Below are 13222 nucleotides of genomic sequence, written 5' to 3'. Positions count from 1 at the left end.
ATTTTATAAAAACGGGCTTTGTCCCACTCTACATTCTAAATCATTTACCTTAAAAAGTACTTCCTTTTTCCAGGTGTAAAGGAAGATTTTCCAAACAGACAACACACAACTCTATCATATGATCCACAAACAAATCTATCAGTGAGAACAGAACTATGATACTCACAGAAATGGGCTGTGAGGAAAAAATAATGTTCTGCAGTGGTAATCAACGGAGAAAAAAGGCTGGAGTAAATATTTTCCTTTCATCTTTATAAAGAAGCTCGATGACTGGTGGGGTAAGGATGGAATAGGACAGAAGAATCCCCACCTATGCCCAAAATGAGATGTGGCACAATGGATTAATCGGATTCCCCCATTTTAAAGAAGGGGAATGATGGTTCAGAGCCATGAAGGGCACCTGCTGCTGGAAAAATAGGTAGAGGCCAAGGAGAAATTTGAACCTGAGTCTCTCTGGATTCCACAACCAGAACTCTTCCTATAAGAAAAGGCTGAAGTGAAACGGATCCTATCTTGTAACCTAAACATCAACTATGGCTTTCTAACAAAACAAATCTGCAGGACTATAGCTTCAGAGTTGGGGCTGCGGAGTTAAAAAACAAACAAACCATAATTTATCAACAAAAGGAGTCTCTTTCCAATACCATATGATGGCTACTGTCTTGGTGTGGCTTCCTTGTGAAAGAGAGAAACCCTCCATGTCATGGCACACCCCCACCCCCAATCTTCTCAATAGTTTAGGATTCACACATCATCAGTTTTCCTATCAATTGTACAGAGTGAGCTTTAATATGCAGCACCAGCTCTTTAATGTGTTTTTAACAATATTTACAATGTAGTTAAAAAAAAAAAAGAATAGCCCCATAACCCTTCCATTTAGGGGCCTGTATTAGGCCACTGAGCCTGATATTGATGCTTCAGTAATCAACGAGGCTACCAGTTGGGCCGTTTAAACTGGGGTACACACAATACATCATGATATATATGTTTCCTCTAGTTTATCAAGAGTAATTACATTGATAAAAAAGGTCCACAAAGTTAAGTTTCAGTGACATCTTCTTACTTCCCCAGGTAAGTGACTGATGTGCCAGGTGCTGTCCATTAGGAAGGGGCAAGAGCCCTGACACCTAGGGCTGCATGTCATGCCCCTCAAGTGAGTTATGAACTGTTACTGTTCGTGCAGCATTTATGGATAGATCTCAAAATTCCAGTACTGATTGTTCTAAATAGGCAACAAATAACAAATAGAAATGATGTGTTCATTACTGAAAGACAGTTTACTTGAAAAATATATTGTTATTACCCCCCCTCTTAAAAACAAACCACAGAAAACTGTTCACTCGAAGTTGGCATTTTAGGAGAGGCAGTGTGGTACAGCAGAAAGGGCGCTGGCTAGAGGTCAACACCCAGAGGTTCTCAGCTCTTCCTTCCACTGACTAGCTCAAGGACTCTGGAAACCATTACCTCACAGCTCTAATTAATTCTCTATTGTCTGGAAATGACGTAGAAATGGCGAAATGATTAGATGATGTGGAGAAGCCAAGAATGTCAGACAGCATCTGGCATAATACCCCCATTTTACAAACAAGAAAACTGAGACAAAGAGAAAAGAAGTGAGTTGCTTAAGGTCATACAAGAGCTAGAATCAGAATCCAGCTGGGTCTTATGACTCCCAAGGCCATGGCTCTTTCTACTATACTTTGTATATGGTCCTTTCCAGCTCTAACACTTATGATTCTATGATTAATTGGAAACTCTCATCTTGGGTTCAGTCTTGGCATTTCTTTTACATAATCAGGACTTTCGAGCAAAAATAAAGTTTAATTACTCACAACTTATTAGATGTAGCTCGTGGGAGAGAGGAGAAACAAGGGGGAGCTGAGACGGAGGAACACAAACCAACAGAACTTGGCACTAGAGCAGCCACACATCACACCCCACTCCAAGCTGATTTAAACTGGTCAGGTCTTATTACTTTCGAAAAGAAAGTACTTCTAGGGTGCCTCAGGAACCCGTTAAAGGTCAAAGAATCCTCTTGGTCAGGAGGAATGATCATGAAAAGAAGCCTAGCATGAAACAGCCATGAACTAGAAAAAGTCATGTCAGCCAGATGTATTGCATATACAATCATCAGCCTTCACTCAGGGCAGGAAAAAATGAAATTGCTCATTGCCAACTAGCCGTGGCTAGCTGGGGAAATTCTATTACTGGGTTTAACGTATTACTTTCTAATTGTTATCTTCTTAATTTCTAGGCTAATAAAATTTGTAGAGTAAGGATGATTGTACTCAGACCATCAAGAATACAAATTACTTTTTTTTTAAGGGGGGGGCAAAAGTTAAAGAAAAAGGAAAAAACCAAGTGCTGGCTATAAACTGTGGCAATTTGTAATGATAATGCTTCGTCATTAGTAACTTGGAGAATCAAAGAGATCATAAGGATTTTATCAGATTATTTGCTGAGAAATCCAACAAGCAAGCCCTCTAGGATTAATCTGGTATGGGGGAGGGGAGCTGGAGAAAATTAAACCTGGCCACTCCCTTTTATGTGACAGGGCAGAGGGGGAAACCAATCTAAGAGAATAGATCCTACAAAGGGATAAGAAAGCAGGTTGGCTCCGAGGGTTAAAGTTTATCTGGAGGAATCATATACTTACAGGTCCCATAATAGTTGCTTGCCAGTGGAACACTGAAACAGACAAAGGATTGTTTGAGTCGTCAGCAAGTGTTCAGACCTTCAATACTAAGAGAAGCAAAAATGAAGCAATAGAGCAAAGCTTACAGTCATCTCCCACGGGGCCTGCGGAGCAGTGGGCAGGAGGGTCACGCTGCAGATCACTTAATTCCTGGGGCAAAGCAGAAATATTTCAAGGTTAATTTTCTCCTTTTTTTCCAATGAAACACCAGACACAAAATTCTGAATTCATTTAAAATCACTGTTTGACCAAAGTCATCCACAAGAGTCCCTGAACCAGAAAGACTTCTTCAGGAAATAAATGCCCCCTTTTCAAACAAATTTAAAAGATTATATTCTTGCTTATTAACACCCCTACACTCTCCTCAATAATAAACATTTATTCATCAACTACTGGGTGCAGGCCTCAGGGCTAGAGCTAGGGATACAAAGACATATAAAACATGGACCTTGCCTTCAAAGGGGTTTGCAATCTAAATGGGGAAGGATGAGGAAAAAAGGCACAAGCATTCTAAAAGATAAAATGCTGATACCACTGTGTGTGTGGAGTGCCCATACTTTAAGGAATCAGGTACTACAGACAGTGAGGGGGTCTAAGATTTAAATTGGGCCTCAAAGGAATTCCAGGACCTAAACAGAGAAGATGAGGAAGGACAAGCCAGGCAGAAGCCAAAAGATCCATGTTCAAAGAACAATGATTAATAATTTGGTTAGAGAAGAGAATTCTAGTAAGGCAGCATTTCCCAAACTTTTCTGCTGTGGAAATCATAAATGTTAGTCCAAGGTGCCTGAGGAATGTACAAAAGACCTAGAGATTAACAGGGGGTGGGGGAAATTTTTCAACAAAATAAATAAAATTAAGCCTATTTGCATCCTTCCCTCAGTGCCAAGTGTAACATGTTTTATTCAAAAATTCATTATTAAATTTTTTTTTTAATGGAGCAACATGGCTAGCAGTTTCCTTACAGAAGCAGGATTAATCACATCTCCTGGAATGCCAGGGCTCTGAGTAACACACTTTGGGAAATGTAGAGAAACAGTTGTAAATAAAGTTGGTGAGGCATGGCCATGTGAGGTTTTGGGGGACATGGTTCTCTCTGTCACACCCTTGGCACACATGACTCTCTGAGGCATCCTCTACTTTCTCTCTGGAACACACTTCAGATTGTTGGGTCTCTGACTCAATGTCAGTTACTTACTCTGCCCCCCCCATTTCCACACCCCCTTCCAGTCTCTCTCCCCTCTTCTCAATCCTCATCCTTTTGGGCCTCCCAGAGCATTGGACAATGGTGAGCACCTCCCCCTCCCGAACACCCTCTCATCTCTGGGTTTTTACAGCTCTTTGACTTGTCCTCCTATCTGTCTCACCAACTCCTCAGATTCCTTTGCTGGATCTTTATATGTGCCACACCCCCAATTGTGGGTGTCTGTGCCCCAAGGCTCTGGTCTCTTTTCTTTCTACACTATCTCACTTGGTGATCTCATCAACTCCCAAGGGTTCAATTATTATGTTTCTGATGATTCCCAGATCTATTTATCCAGCCCCACTCTCCATCTCCAGCCTAGCATCACCCACTGCCTAGCGGACATTTAAAATGTACACAGGTTAGACATCTCAAACTCACCATGTCCGAAAGACATGTCCATTCTCCTTCACCCCCAACCCTCAGCTCTTCTGAACTTCCCGAAGGCACCACAGGCATCCTTCTGGGTCACCAGGTTAAACGCCATCTGCCCCTCCCACTCCCTTATCCAATCAGCTTCTGAATTTCATCATTTCTTTCTCTAAAGAACTCGTCCCCTTCTCTCCATTGGCACAGTCACCACCCTAACTGCAGGCCCTCATCACCTCTCACCTGGACTGCAGCAATAACAGAATTGGTTCCGGATGGCCTGCTTCAAATCTCTTCCCACTCCAGTGCATCTTCTGCACTAAGTACAGCTCTGTCACTCCTCTGATCAATAAACTCCAATGGCTCCCTATCGCCTCTAAGACCAAGTAGAAACATCTCTGTTTGTTTGGCATTTAATGTTCTTCACAAGCCCGTCCCTTTCTGTTTCCACACACATTACGGATAGTCAATCCAGCCATCCTGGCCCACCGTTCCCCATACCTGAAGCTCCATTGAGCTGACAGTCTACCACGTCTGGAATGCTCACTCTCCCCCCTAACCAACCTCCAACTCTCAGAAGCCCTGGCTTCCTTTAAGACTTAGTTTAATCACCGGCCTCAGTCCAACCAAGACCGGTTAAAGACCTTAGCTTACAAAGGCCATGGTCTCCCACTGCATCCAGTCGTCCTGATCGATATCTGGCCACTGGAACCAGATGGCTCCAGAGGACAGAATGAGGCTGATGACTTCGCACAGCTCTCCCTCACTGGAATCCACTTCACTTGCATGTCATTGGCATCACCTCCCTGATGTCACGGTCCTCTCCGAGAATCGAGGACAAATAACGATAGCTCAAGCACCATCTCCTCCAGGAGACTTTTCTCATTGTACTCCTCTCCCTGGTGGCTGCTGCCTTCCCTGCTAAGCCTACCAACTCTCTATCTACTAGGCACTGATTTATTTATGCTGGTCTCCACCATTAGAATGTAGGCTCCTGGAGGGGCAGGATTGCCTTTTATTTTTCACTGGCCCCTAATGCCTGTCACACACTAAACACTTAACCGACTTCTGCAAACTGCAGTCTTGACCTAACAATCTGGCTCAGACTTTCTACTCACTTCCCAACTTGGCTGAGAGACAACCATTATTCTACTGAAACTGCTCTCCCCAAAGTCTCCAGTGAATGACTGCTATCAATTAAGTGACTTCTCAGTCAAAGATATACAGGCAGGGATGTCAGTGCACCCGCCAACCACGATGAAGAAGTTATTCAGCATGGAATTAGAGTGTTCACTGAAAAGAAAGCACAGCTAACGCTTTCAGGAACAGAAATGGACTTGAAAAGTCTAGTGAATTTGTTTTCAATAACCCAAATATCAAAGGAACTTGTAGCTGTGGGGAAAGCTTTAACACTTGAAAACTCAGGACTACTTTGGCATTAAGTACCAAGAATGCTTGTGTTCAACCACATGGCTTTGTAAAGAAATCGTGTTTCTTTCAGGATCTGGGCCTTGCAGTATATGGCTGCTTATGAGGAAAATAAAGTTAATGCATTTTGAAAATAAAACCACTGTGTTAGTCTGAGGTGACACACTGGGTTCTAGAAAATTTCTGAGGTGCACTTTTGCCCTTCTGGAAAGAAAAAAAAATCATCGTTTTGACTTTATATCTCCATTGATTACTTCTCTTAGAACAAATTTTCACTGTCCTTGTCTCATTGATTAGATTCAGTCTTGCATTTCACATAATTGTGCATCTAGTGAATATCTGACAAGCGGGTATAATTGTGGAATGTTTTCACCATTTTTACCGATTTTTGGTTCTCAAATGTCTCTCACCTAACCAGATTTATCAGAGTCTTTTAAAATGTCTATCAAAGCTTTCTTTAGCAGGAGGCCTTGGTAAGAGTCATGGTCATTGCGTGCAGATAAGAGTTTTTAGGAACATTGCAAAGAATTTCTATGTGGCAACGCTTTCTAAAAAAAAAATCTCTCTCTCTCAGGCCTCCCATTTTAAACTCCTTGTTTCTTCCTGTCTTCCTAAAGCAGAAGCCCTAAACTTACTCAGAGTTTTAGAGTGGGATGGGATTTTATAGGCCATCTAGTCCAGCTCCCAAAGGTCTGAGAAGGTGGGGCGGCCTCCCTAGGGTCAAGTCCTGGAGACTATGCAACTAGCTAATGGCAAAGCCAGGTCCAAGCTGAAGTTTCTTAACTCACAGGCAGGCTTTCCTCTGGACCACAATGTCTCTTTAAAGATCCACGTCTTTTATCTCCTTACAAGAGATGCAGATCGTCTATGTCTATGCTCTCTGGCAGTAGAGGGAAGTGAAGGATCTGTATTTGTCTTGACATGGAAAGAACAAAGTGGCCTTTTTAGATGGTTGACATTAATTGAATTCCTTAGTTTTTCAGTTCAGTGGAGTACCACGTTTTCTTTAAGTGACCGAATTTGGAGAGAAAGTTGTTTTAATTGTATTCTTTCTTTATCTCTGCACAAAGTTTAAAAAGTCAAGGAAGGTGAGTAATGGAGCAACCTGAAAATCCTTTTTAAAAAAAATGAGCATAACTGCTATAGGTGCTGTGCTCCCCTTCAACAAATCTGACTGTCTTTTCTAAAGTTTGAAATTTCATACTTTCTGAATCCTAACTTCTATTGCTGGAAGATTAAAGGAATAGCCTTTTAAAAATGAACATAAACTTAAACCCTTCCCCACAGTTTTCTCTGACAATGGTCATTTCATATTCTAGTTCTTGATTCTGCAGGGTGTCACTGGACACATTGAATGCTTTGTTTGGTGCGGTGGTATCTATGCTTCGTGTTTGGAAGTTAACACTGTCAGAACTGAAGTCCTTTTGAGTTCCTTTAAATACGATTGTTGTGTTCAAATCCTGCTCACTTGATCCTGTTCATGGGAACCTGATGCACAACACACACAAAAGCTTTAAAAAGTCATATTATATAAGTGCTAATAACAACTTGTGTAGTCAATATTTTGTTAATCCATTTATAACCTGTGCAATACTTTATTTTATTTTTTTTTTTAGTGAGGCAATGGGGTTAAGTGACTTGGCCAAGGTCACACAGCTAGTATGCGTCAAGTGTTTGGTCTGAGGCCGGATTTGAACCCAGGTCCCCCTAACTTCAGGGCTGGTACTCTATCCACTGCGCCACCTAGCTGCCCCCTGTGCAATACTTTATGTAGAAAGAAATCTTTGTTGCCAAAAAAACTGTATTTTCTGTTTAAAAAAATGATATGCAGTTAGAGCTAGAAGAGGGCCCTTCGAAGTCATTCAGTGCAGAGGAGAAAAACAAGTCCAAAAGATGAATCACAGCCAGGGAGTGGCCCAGAACCCAAGGGCCGATGGTTTTGTCCTCCGCCAGGCCAACCTTTCTGTAACATCCTGCGTCTTTGCCCCCCCCCCCCCCGGTCTCCTCCAAAACACTGAACCGTCCTAGTTTTCCTCCTCTCATTCTGATCTCTCCTTTAACTCCTCTGCCTTCTCTTCTGCCTGCTAAATCCTTACTGCAAGCGCTGTTCAAGGTTCTGACCCTGATGTCCATACATATCTCCAGCTCAATCTCCTTCCTTCTTGGCCTTCAGATGTCCAGTTCTAATGGCCTAATGTGCCTCTCCAAGTGGCATCATTAGTACTGAGAATTCACTAAGTCCCCCTCAAATTCATCTCCCCCTCTCCAATCCTCCTGACATCTTTATTTCCCTTCTTAGGACAAAAACTACGAGTCACCTTTGGCTACTTCTACCTGGCTGGCAAGTTGTCAGGTTTTCTCTCTTCAGTCTCTCTCATATGCATCCTCCTCCTTTCATTTCTTCCTGCTGCCACCCTCATCCCCCATCTAGCACCCAGAAACAGTCTCCTAATCCATCGCTCTCTCTCCAATCAATCTTTCCTACATTGGGCAAACTTGTTTTCCTAGTATATAGATCTGCTAGGCCACTCTACCCTTGTTAAAATGCCTACTGAATAAAATCCAAACATCTTAGCCTTGCATTTCTAGGATCACTGATATAAAGTTGGAAGGGACATCAGAAGTCATTTAGTCCAAACCCTTCATTTTACAGATTGGAAACTTGAAACACAAAGAGGTTGTGAGAAACAAGGTCACACAAAACAGCAAGTGGCAGAGCCAGAATTTGAACCCAGGTCATTTAATTCCAAACCCACTCTTCTTTCACTCCATCCTCCCACCCCATTCAAATCTCTCCATAATTGTTTCACTATTTCCCTTTGCTGTTCTAAGAACATACTCAGAGCTGACATTTCTATAGTTCTTGAAAGCCTAGCTAAAATGGCAGCAGCCTTCCCGATCCCTCCCAGTGCAACATGGACTTTCTTCCTTTGCTTTGAACTCTCTGAAATTGAAAGGTTTTCTGTTCTATTTGTTTGTGGAGTTATTTAAGTACATCTCTTCTCCAGTGGATTGTAAACTTCTTGAAGGAAAAAATCATTATCTTATTCTGATTATGAAAAAGGGAACTTGTTTCAAAAGACTGACAAAGACACATATCAACCAACTAAAGTGCTTAAAAGACATGTGCAAAAAAAGCAAAAGCAGGTCATTGAGAATAGATACAAAAGAGTAGGAGGTTCTCTATAAGATACCAGGACACAAGAGCTATCAGAAAGCCTGAAGCACACAGAAGGAGCAGAGGCTTGTGGTGAATTCTAAGAACAGCAAAAAGAGCTTTTAAAAGCAATGTTCTGAGATACGAGAAAGATCAAAGCCGATAAAGGATCCCTGCTTCAGATAGATGAAATAATAACATGATGGAGAAAAAGCCAGAGAGACTGCAGGGTAACAGACACAAAGCTGGAAGAAACAGCTACCACACAGGATGAGAGTCAAAACACAGAAAGACTGTGACGGGCTCAAACTTTGGGCCAAATCAAATAAGATGGAGTTGAATAGTGAAGTCATACACTTGGATTTCTGAAAACCAGCTTTGTAAATATAAAATAAAGAAGGGGAGGTTCTACCCCAATTAATATGAAAAAGATCTGGGGGTATTGGTAGACTGCAAGCTCCACTCAAGTCAACAATGTCCTTTGTAATCCAACAAAGCTCATGTAATCTTAAACTGCATTGAAAGGCCTGGTGTCCAGGCCCAGGAAGAGGTCAGGCCCACTTGTATTCTGTGCTGCTTGGAGCATATCCAGTATACTATGTTCTGTTTGGAGTGCCACATCTCAGGAAGGACACTGATAATCTAGGAGGGCAAATGGAATGGGAAGAACTCTTAAAATCATTACCCTTAGGACTGAGTTCAGGGAAATGGGAATATTTAGCTTGAAGAAAGTAAGACTTAAGGGGAGGCACATAATAGTTGGGTTCAAGCAGTTGAAAGGCTGTCACAAGGAAGAGGGATTACACTTGTTTACTAAGAGTAATAGAAACTGAAAGAGGAAACTTCAGGCTTGATAGAAGCATAAATATCTTAACAGTAAGAGCTCTCCCCAAATGGAACTGGCTGCATCGGGAAGAGTGGTCATCTTCAAGCCATAGCAGGATGATCATCTGTCAGGCAGATTGTAGAAGGGATTCTCCTTCAAATTCAGTGTGAACTAGGGAGAAGCTGAGGCCCCCTCTCACTCTGTTATTCAGTGTTTTTGTAACCAGAGCAAAATGCACCTGCATTATCAACTCCAGCATCCCCAACAAAGGCTTCAATAACATAACCATCTTTCCTGACTTTTTTTTATTGATGCCCCACCTTTCTTCTCTTTTTATACAGGGATGTTCTTTCTTCAAGGAACCGAGGCTGCTGAGCTTTAAGAAGATGCAATGTGGGGGAGGGGTGGCATGACAGTTATTTCAAGCCTAGGCACGGCGGTTATGGGGGCAAGGAATTAAGATTGTTCTGGCAGCTCCAAAAACCAAACTGGAAGCAAATGATGGAAGGTCCTAACAGCAGATTCAAACTTGAAGGAAGGAAAAGCTTCTCAACAATTGGAGCCACCCAAAGTTGAGAGACTGTCTTGGGAGAGGGGCTCCCCATGGAAGGCTGGGTGGCCAGTCTTTTGTTCAGGTAGGAAGCTGTGTTCCAGAGCCTCTGAGGCCCCCTCCAGCCCCAGATTCTCAAGTGCTTTATCTGTTTGTTCTGTTGCCCAGAAGAATGAAAGGCTCCTTACCATTAGGGTGGTAAAGACAAAATCTGCAAAAAGAATACCTGACCGCCCTCAACTATGTCAAGCCACAAGGCTTGACGGGATATTGAAATAAATTGTGGATATGGTTGCTGAGACACTCCTAGTCATCTCTGAAAAAGTGTGCTTGATATGAAATTGAAAACATTTGTATGAATAAAATAAATGTAGTTAGGATAAGAATGGAAACTCTGAACTGGGGAAAAAATGTTTGTATCAAGTATCTTTGACAAGAACATGATACCCAAGATATCCAAAGAATTAACACAAATGGGGGCAGCTAGGTGGCACAGTGGATAGAGCACCAGCCCTAGATTCAGGAGGACCTGAGTTCAAATCCAGCCTCAGACCAAACACTGGGCACTTACTAGCTGTGTGACCCTGGGCAAGTCATTTAACCCCATTGCCCAACCAAAAAAAAAAAAAGAATTAACACAAATGTATAATGGCTAGCTGGCCAAAGGAATGGTACAGTTCTCAATAGATGGATTGCAAACTACTGAATCATGAGACTGGGCCAAATAACTAATAAGGAAAACACAAATCAAAACATCTCTGAGAGTTCATCTCATATCCCACAAATTAGCAAAGATGAAAAAGATAAAAATAGACAATACTGAAAGGATTATTGGAAGAAAGGCATAATAGTCATACTATTACTGTTGTTGGGGCAGGAAACTGGCACAGTCTGGAAAGCTATCTAGGTATTTGCTAATAAGTTACTAAAACGTCTATACCTTTGACGCAGAAATTCCACTAGTAGGTAAATATTCCAAGGAGGTCGAAGACAAATATGAAGGCAGAAGTTACACCTAGATATTCACTGTAGCCATTTTTTTGTACTAACAAACTGGAAATAAAAGTATATACTTATCACTTGGAGAATGGCCTGATACATGAATACAATGGAATATTATGATGCAATGAGAAACAACGAACAGAAATAATTTAAGATTTATCTGACCTAATGCAGAGTGAAGGAAGCAAAACGAGGAAAGCAATAAATACAGTAACTATAATGATGTAAATGAAAAGAATAGTAAGATGAAACTGAACCTTATGTAATTATAATGGCCCTAGAAAAAAATGGAGAAAATGCACCTCACTCATTGTAGAGGTGGGAGAGGATGGGTGTAAAATACTGTATATACTATCAGACACAAGTCCATGCATTACTTGGATTTGCGAATTTTTTTTCTCTTACAAGGGAAGATAACATGAGTGGGTGGGGAAGGGAGATCTATATATCTGTAAATGAATAGCCTGTAAAATTGAAAAGTATCAAGAAAAAAAAGGCAATAAATGGGGAGAGGTGCCAAAAGTTACATCAATTTTCTGAGAAAATGTAAATGCAAACAAAAAAACAAATGGGAAGATTGTTCAAACTACAGGCCCGAGGAAGCTAGACTAACACAATTTTAGAAATCATTATTAAAAGCGAAGAGATCACTAGGACCCACCATCGGTTAACTGGGAACAAGATACTACAGAGTAAGCTAATTTTCTTGTTTAAACAGGAAAAGGGGGTTACTGATCTGGTGAACACTATAAACACAGTCTACGTGAATTTCAGCAAGGTATCTGAAAAGTTCTCCCATAAAAGCCTTATAAGCAACATGGAAGGATAGGAACTGGGCAGGATAGTTCTGTAGGTTGTAAAGAGTTGACTAGCCAAATCATAAGAGTACTGATGATGGGATAGAAATCAGCCTGGAGAGAGCCTTCTAGGAAAGTCAGCCCCATCTAGTTCAACATTTAGATCTGGCTTGGATGGAAGGAGATGAGATGCTTCCCCAAGCTAGGAGGGATAGCTAATACCTAAGATGATGGAAATGAGAACCAGAAATAGCTCAGCAGGCTGGGACAAAGTGAGCTGAATCTAATATTAAACTTTGTAGACTTAAATGTAAAATCTTCCAGTTGGTTTAAAAAACTTAAATTGCACAGGCCCAAGATGGCACCAACAGGGCCAGACAATCAATTGTTCATGTGAAAAGGGCCTCAAAATGCTAGAGGATCATAGACCTAGACCTGGGAGGGGCCTCACAGGCCAGGGTCCAAGCCAATCCTCCCCCCCCTTCAGTGCTGTAAACTCGATATCCCTCCACCTGGCAGGGCTCTTCAGCTACATGAATAGAAACACGAGGGCCCCCACAGGGGGAGCGGCTAATTCTGATCCTGCTGAACACTTACTCCAGACCACCTCTGGGGTGCTCTGTGTGTTCAGTCTATGGGCTACATCTTAGGAAAGACACTAACAAGCCACGCAAGGGCAGGGCAACCAGAAGAGGGGACATGAACTAAAGCAGACCACACCAAGATCAACTGAAGGAGGTGCAGCTGTTTAGCCTGATGAGAAATGATTCAGAAAGGTAAGGGTGAGAGCTGGGAGAGAGGAGCACCACAAACCAGGAAGGGGATACAGGTCACATCCAGCTCAGGATGAAAGCTTTTCAATCACGATAATTATCCCGTTAGAATGGGCTGCCACAACAGGTAAGTGAGCTGCACATCTCTAGAGGTATTCATGTGACCGATAGTCAGCTGTGATGTCTGAGGGTCCTTCAAAAGGTGAGATAATGATTTGTATCTTCTTCAAACAACATGCTTTGTACACAGATGTTAGTTTTTGTCTAATGAAGGCACTATCCCCCAAAATTACACTTTCCTCTGTAACTCAAAAAAAAAAAGCTCCCACCAGAACACACAACTTGAACTCATGTGATCTCAGACTGGAGGCCAAAGATAAGA

The 13222-nt window shown here is 41.9% G+C and overlaps 1 protein-coding gene across 1 annotated transcript in view; it reads right to left on the bottom strand.

The window, feature by feature from the left end:
- The window catches only part of UBE2D1 (ubiquitin conjugating enzyme E2 D1), a 35688-nt gene that overhangs the window by 7334 nt on the left and 15132 nt on the right, over window positions 1-13222 (bottom strand). Inside the window, exons 2-3 of the mRNA XM_020998231.2 lie at window positions 2782-2845; window positions 2657-2688 (exon numbers count right to left, since the gene is read on the bottom strand). Coding sequence (XP_020853890.1) covers window positions 2657-2688; window positions 2782-2845 — 96 coding nt within the window. The remainder of the gene's footprint in view (window positions 1-2656; window positions 2689-2781; window positions 2846-13222) is intronic.

The sequence above is a fragment of the Phascolarctos cinereus genome, unplaced genomic scaffold (assembly GCF_003287225.1).
Source record: "Phascolarctos cinereus isolate Bilbo 61053 unplaced genomic scaffold, phaCin_HiC Scaffold_3;HRSCAF=262, whole genome shotgun sequence".
NCBI classification, from domain to species: domain Eukaryota; kingdom Metazoa; phylum Chordata; class Mammalia; order Diprotodontia; family Phascolarctidae; genus Phascolarctos; species Phascolarctos cinereus.
The sequence above is the reverse complement of the archived record's forward strand: the minus strand, read 5'-3'. Positions and strand labels throughout refer to the sequence as shown.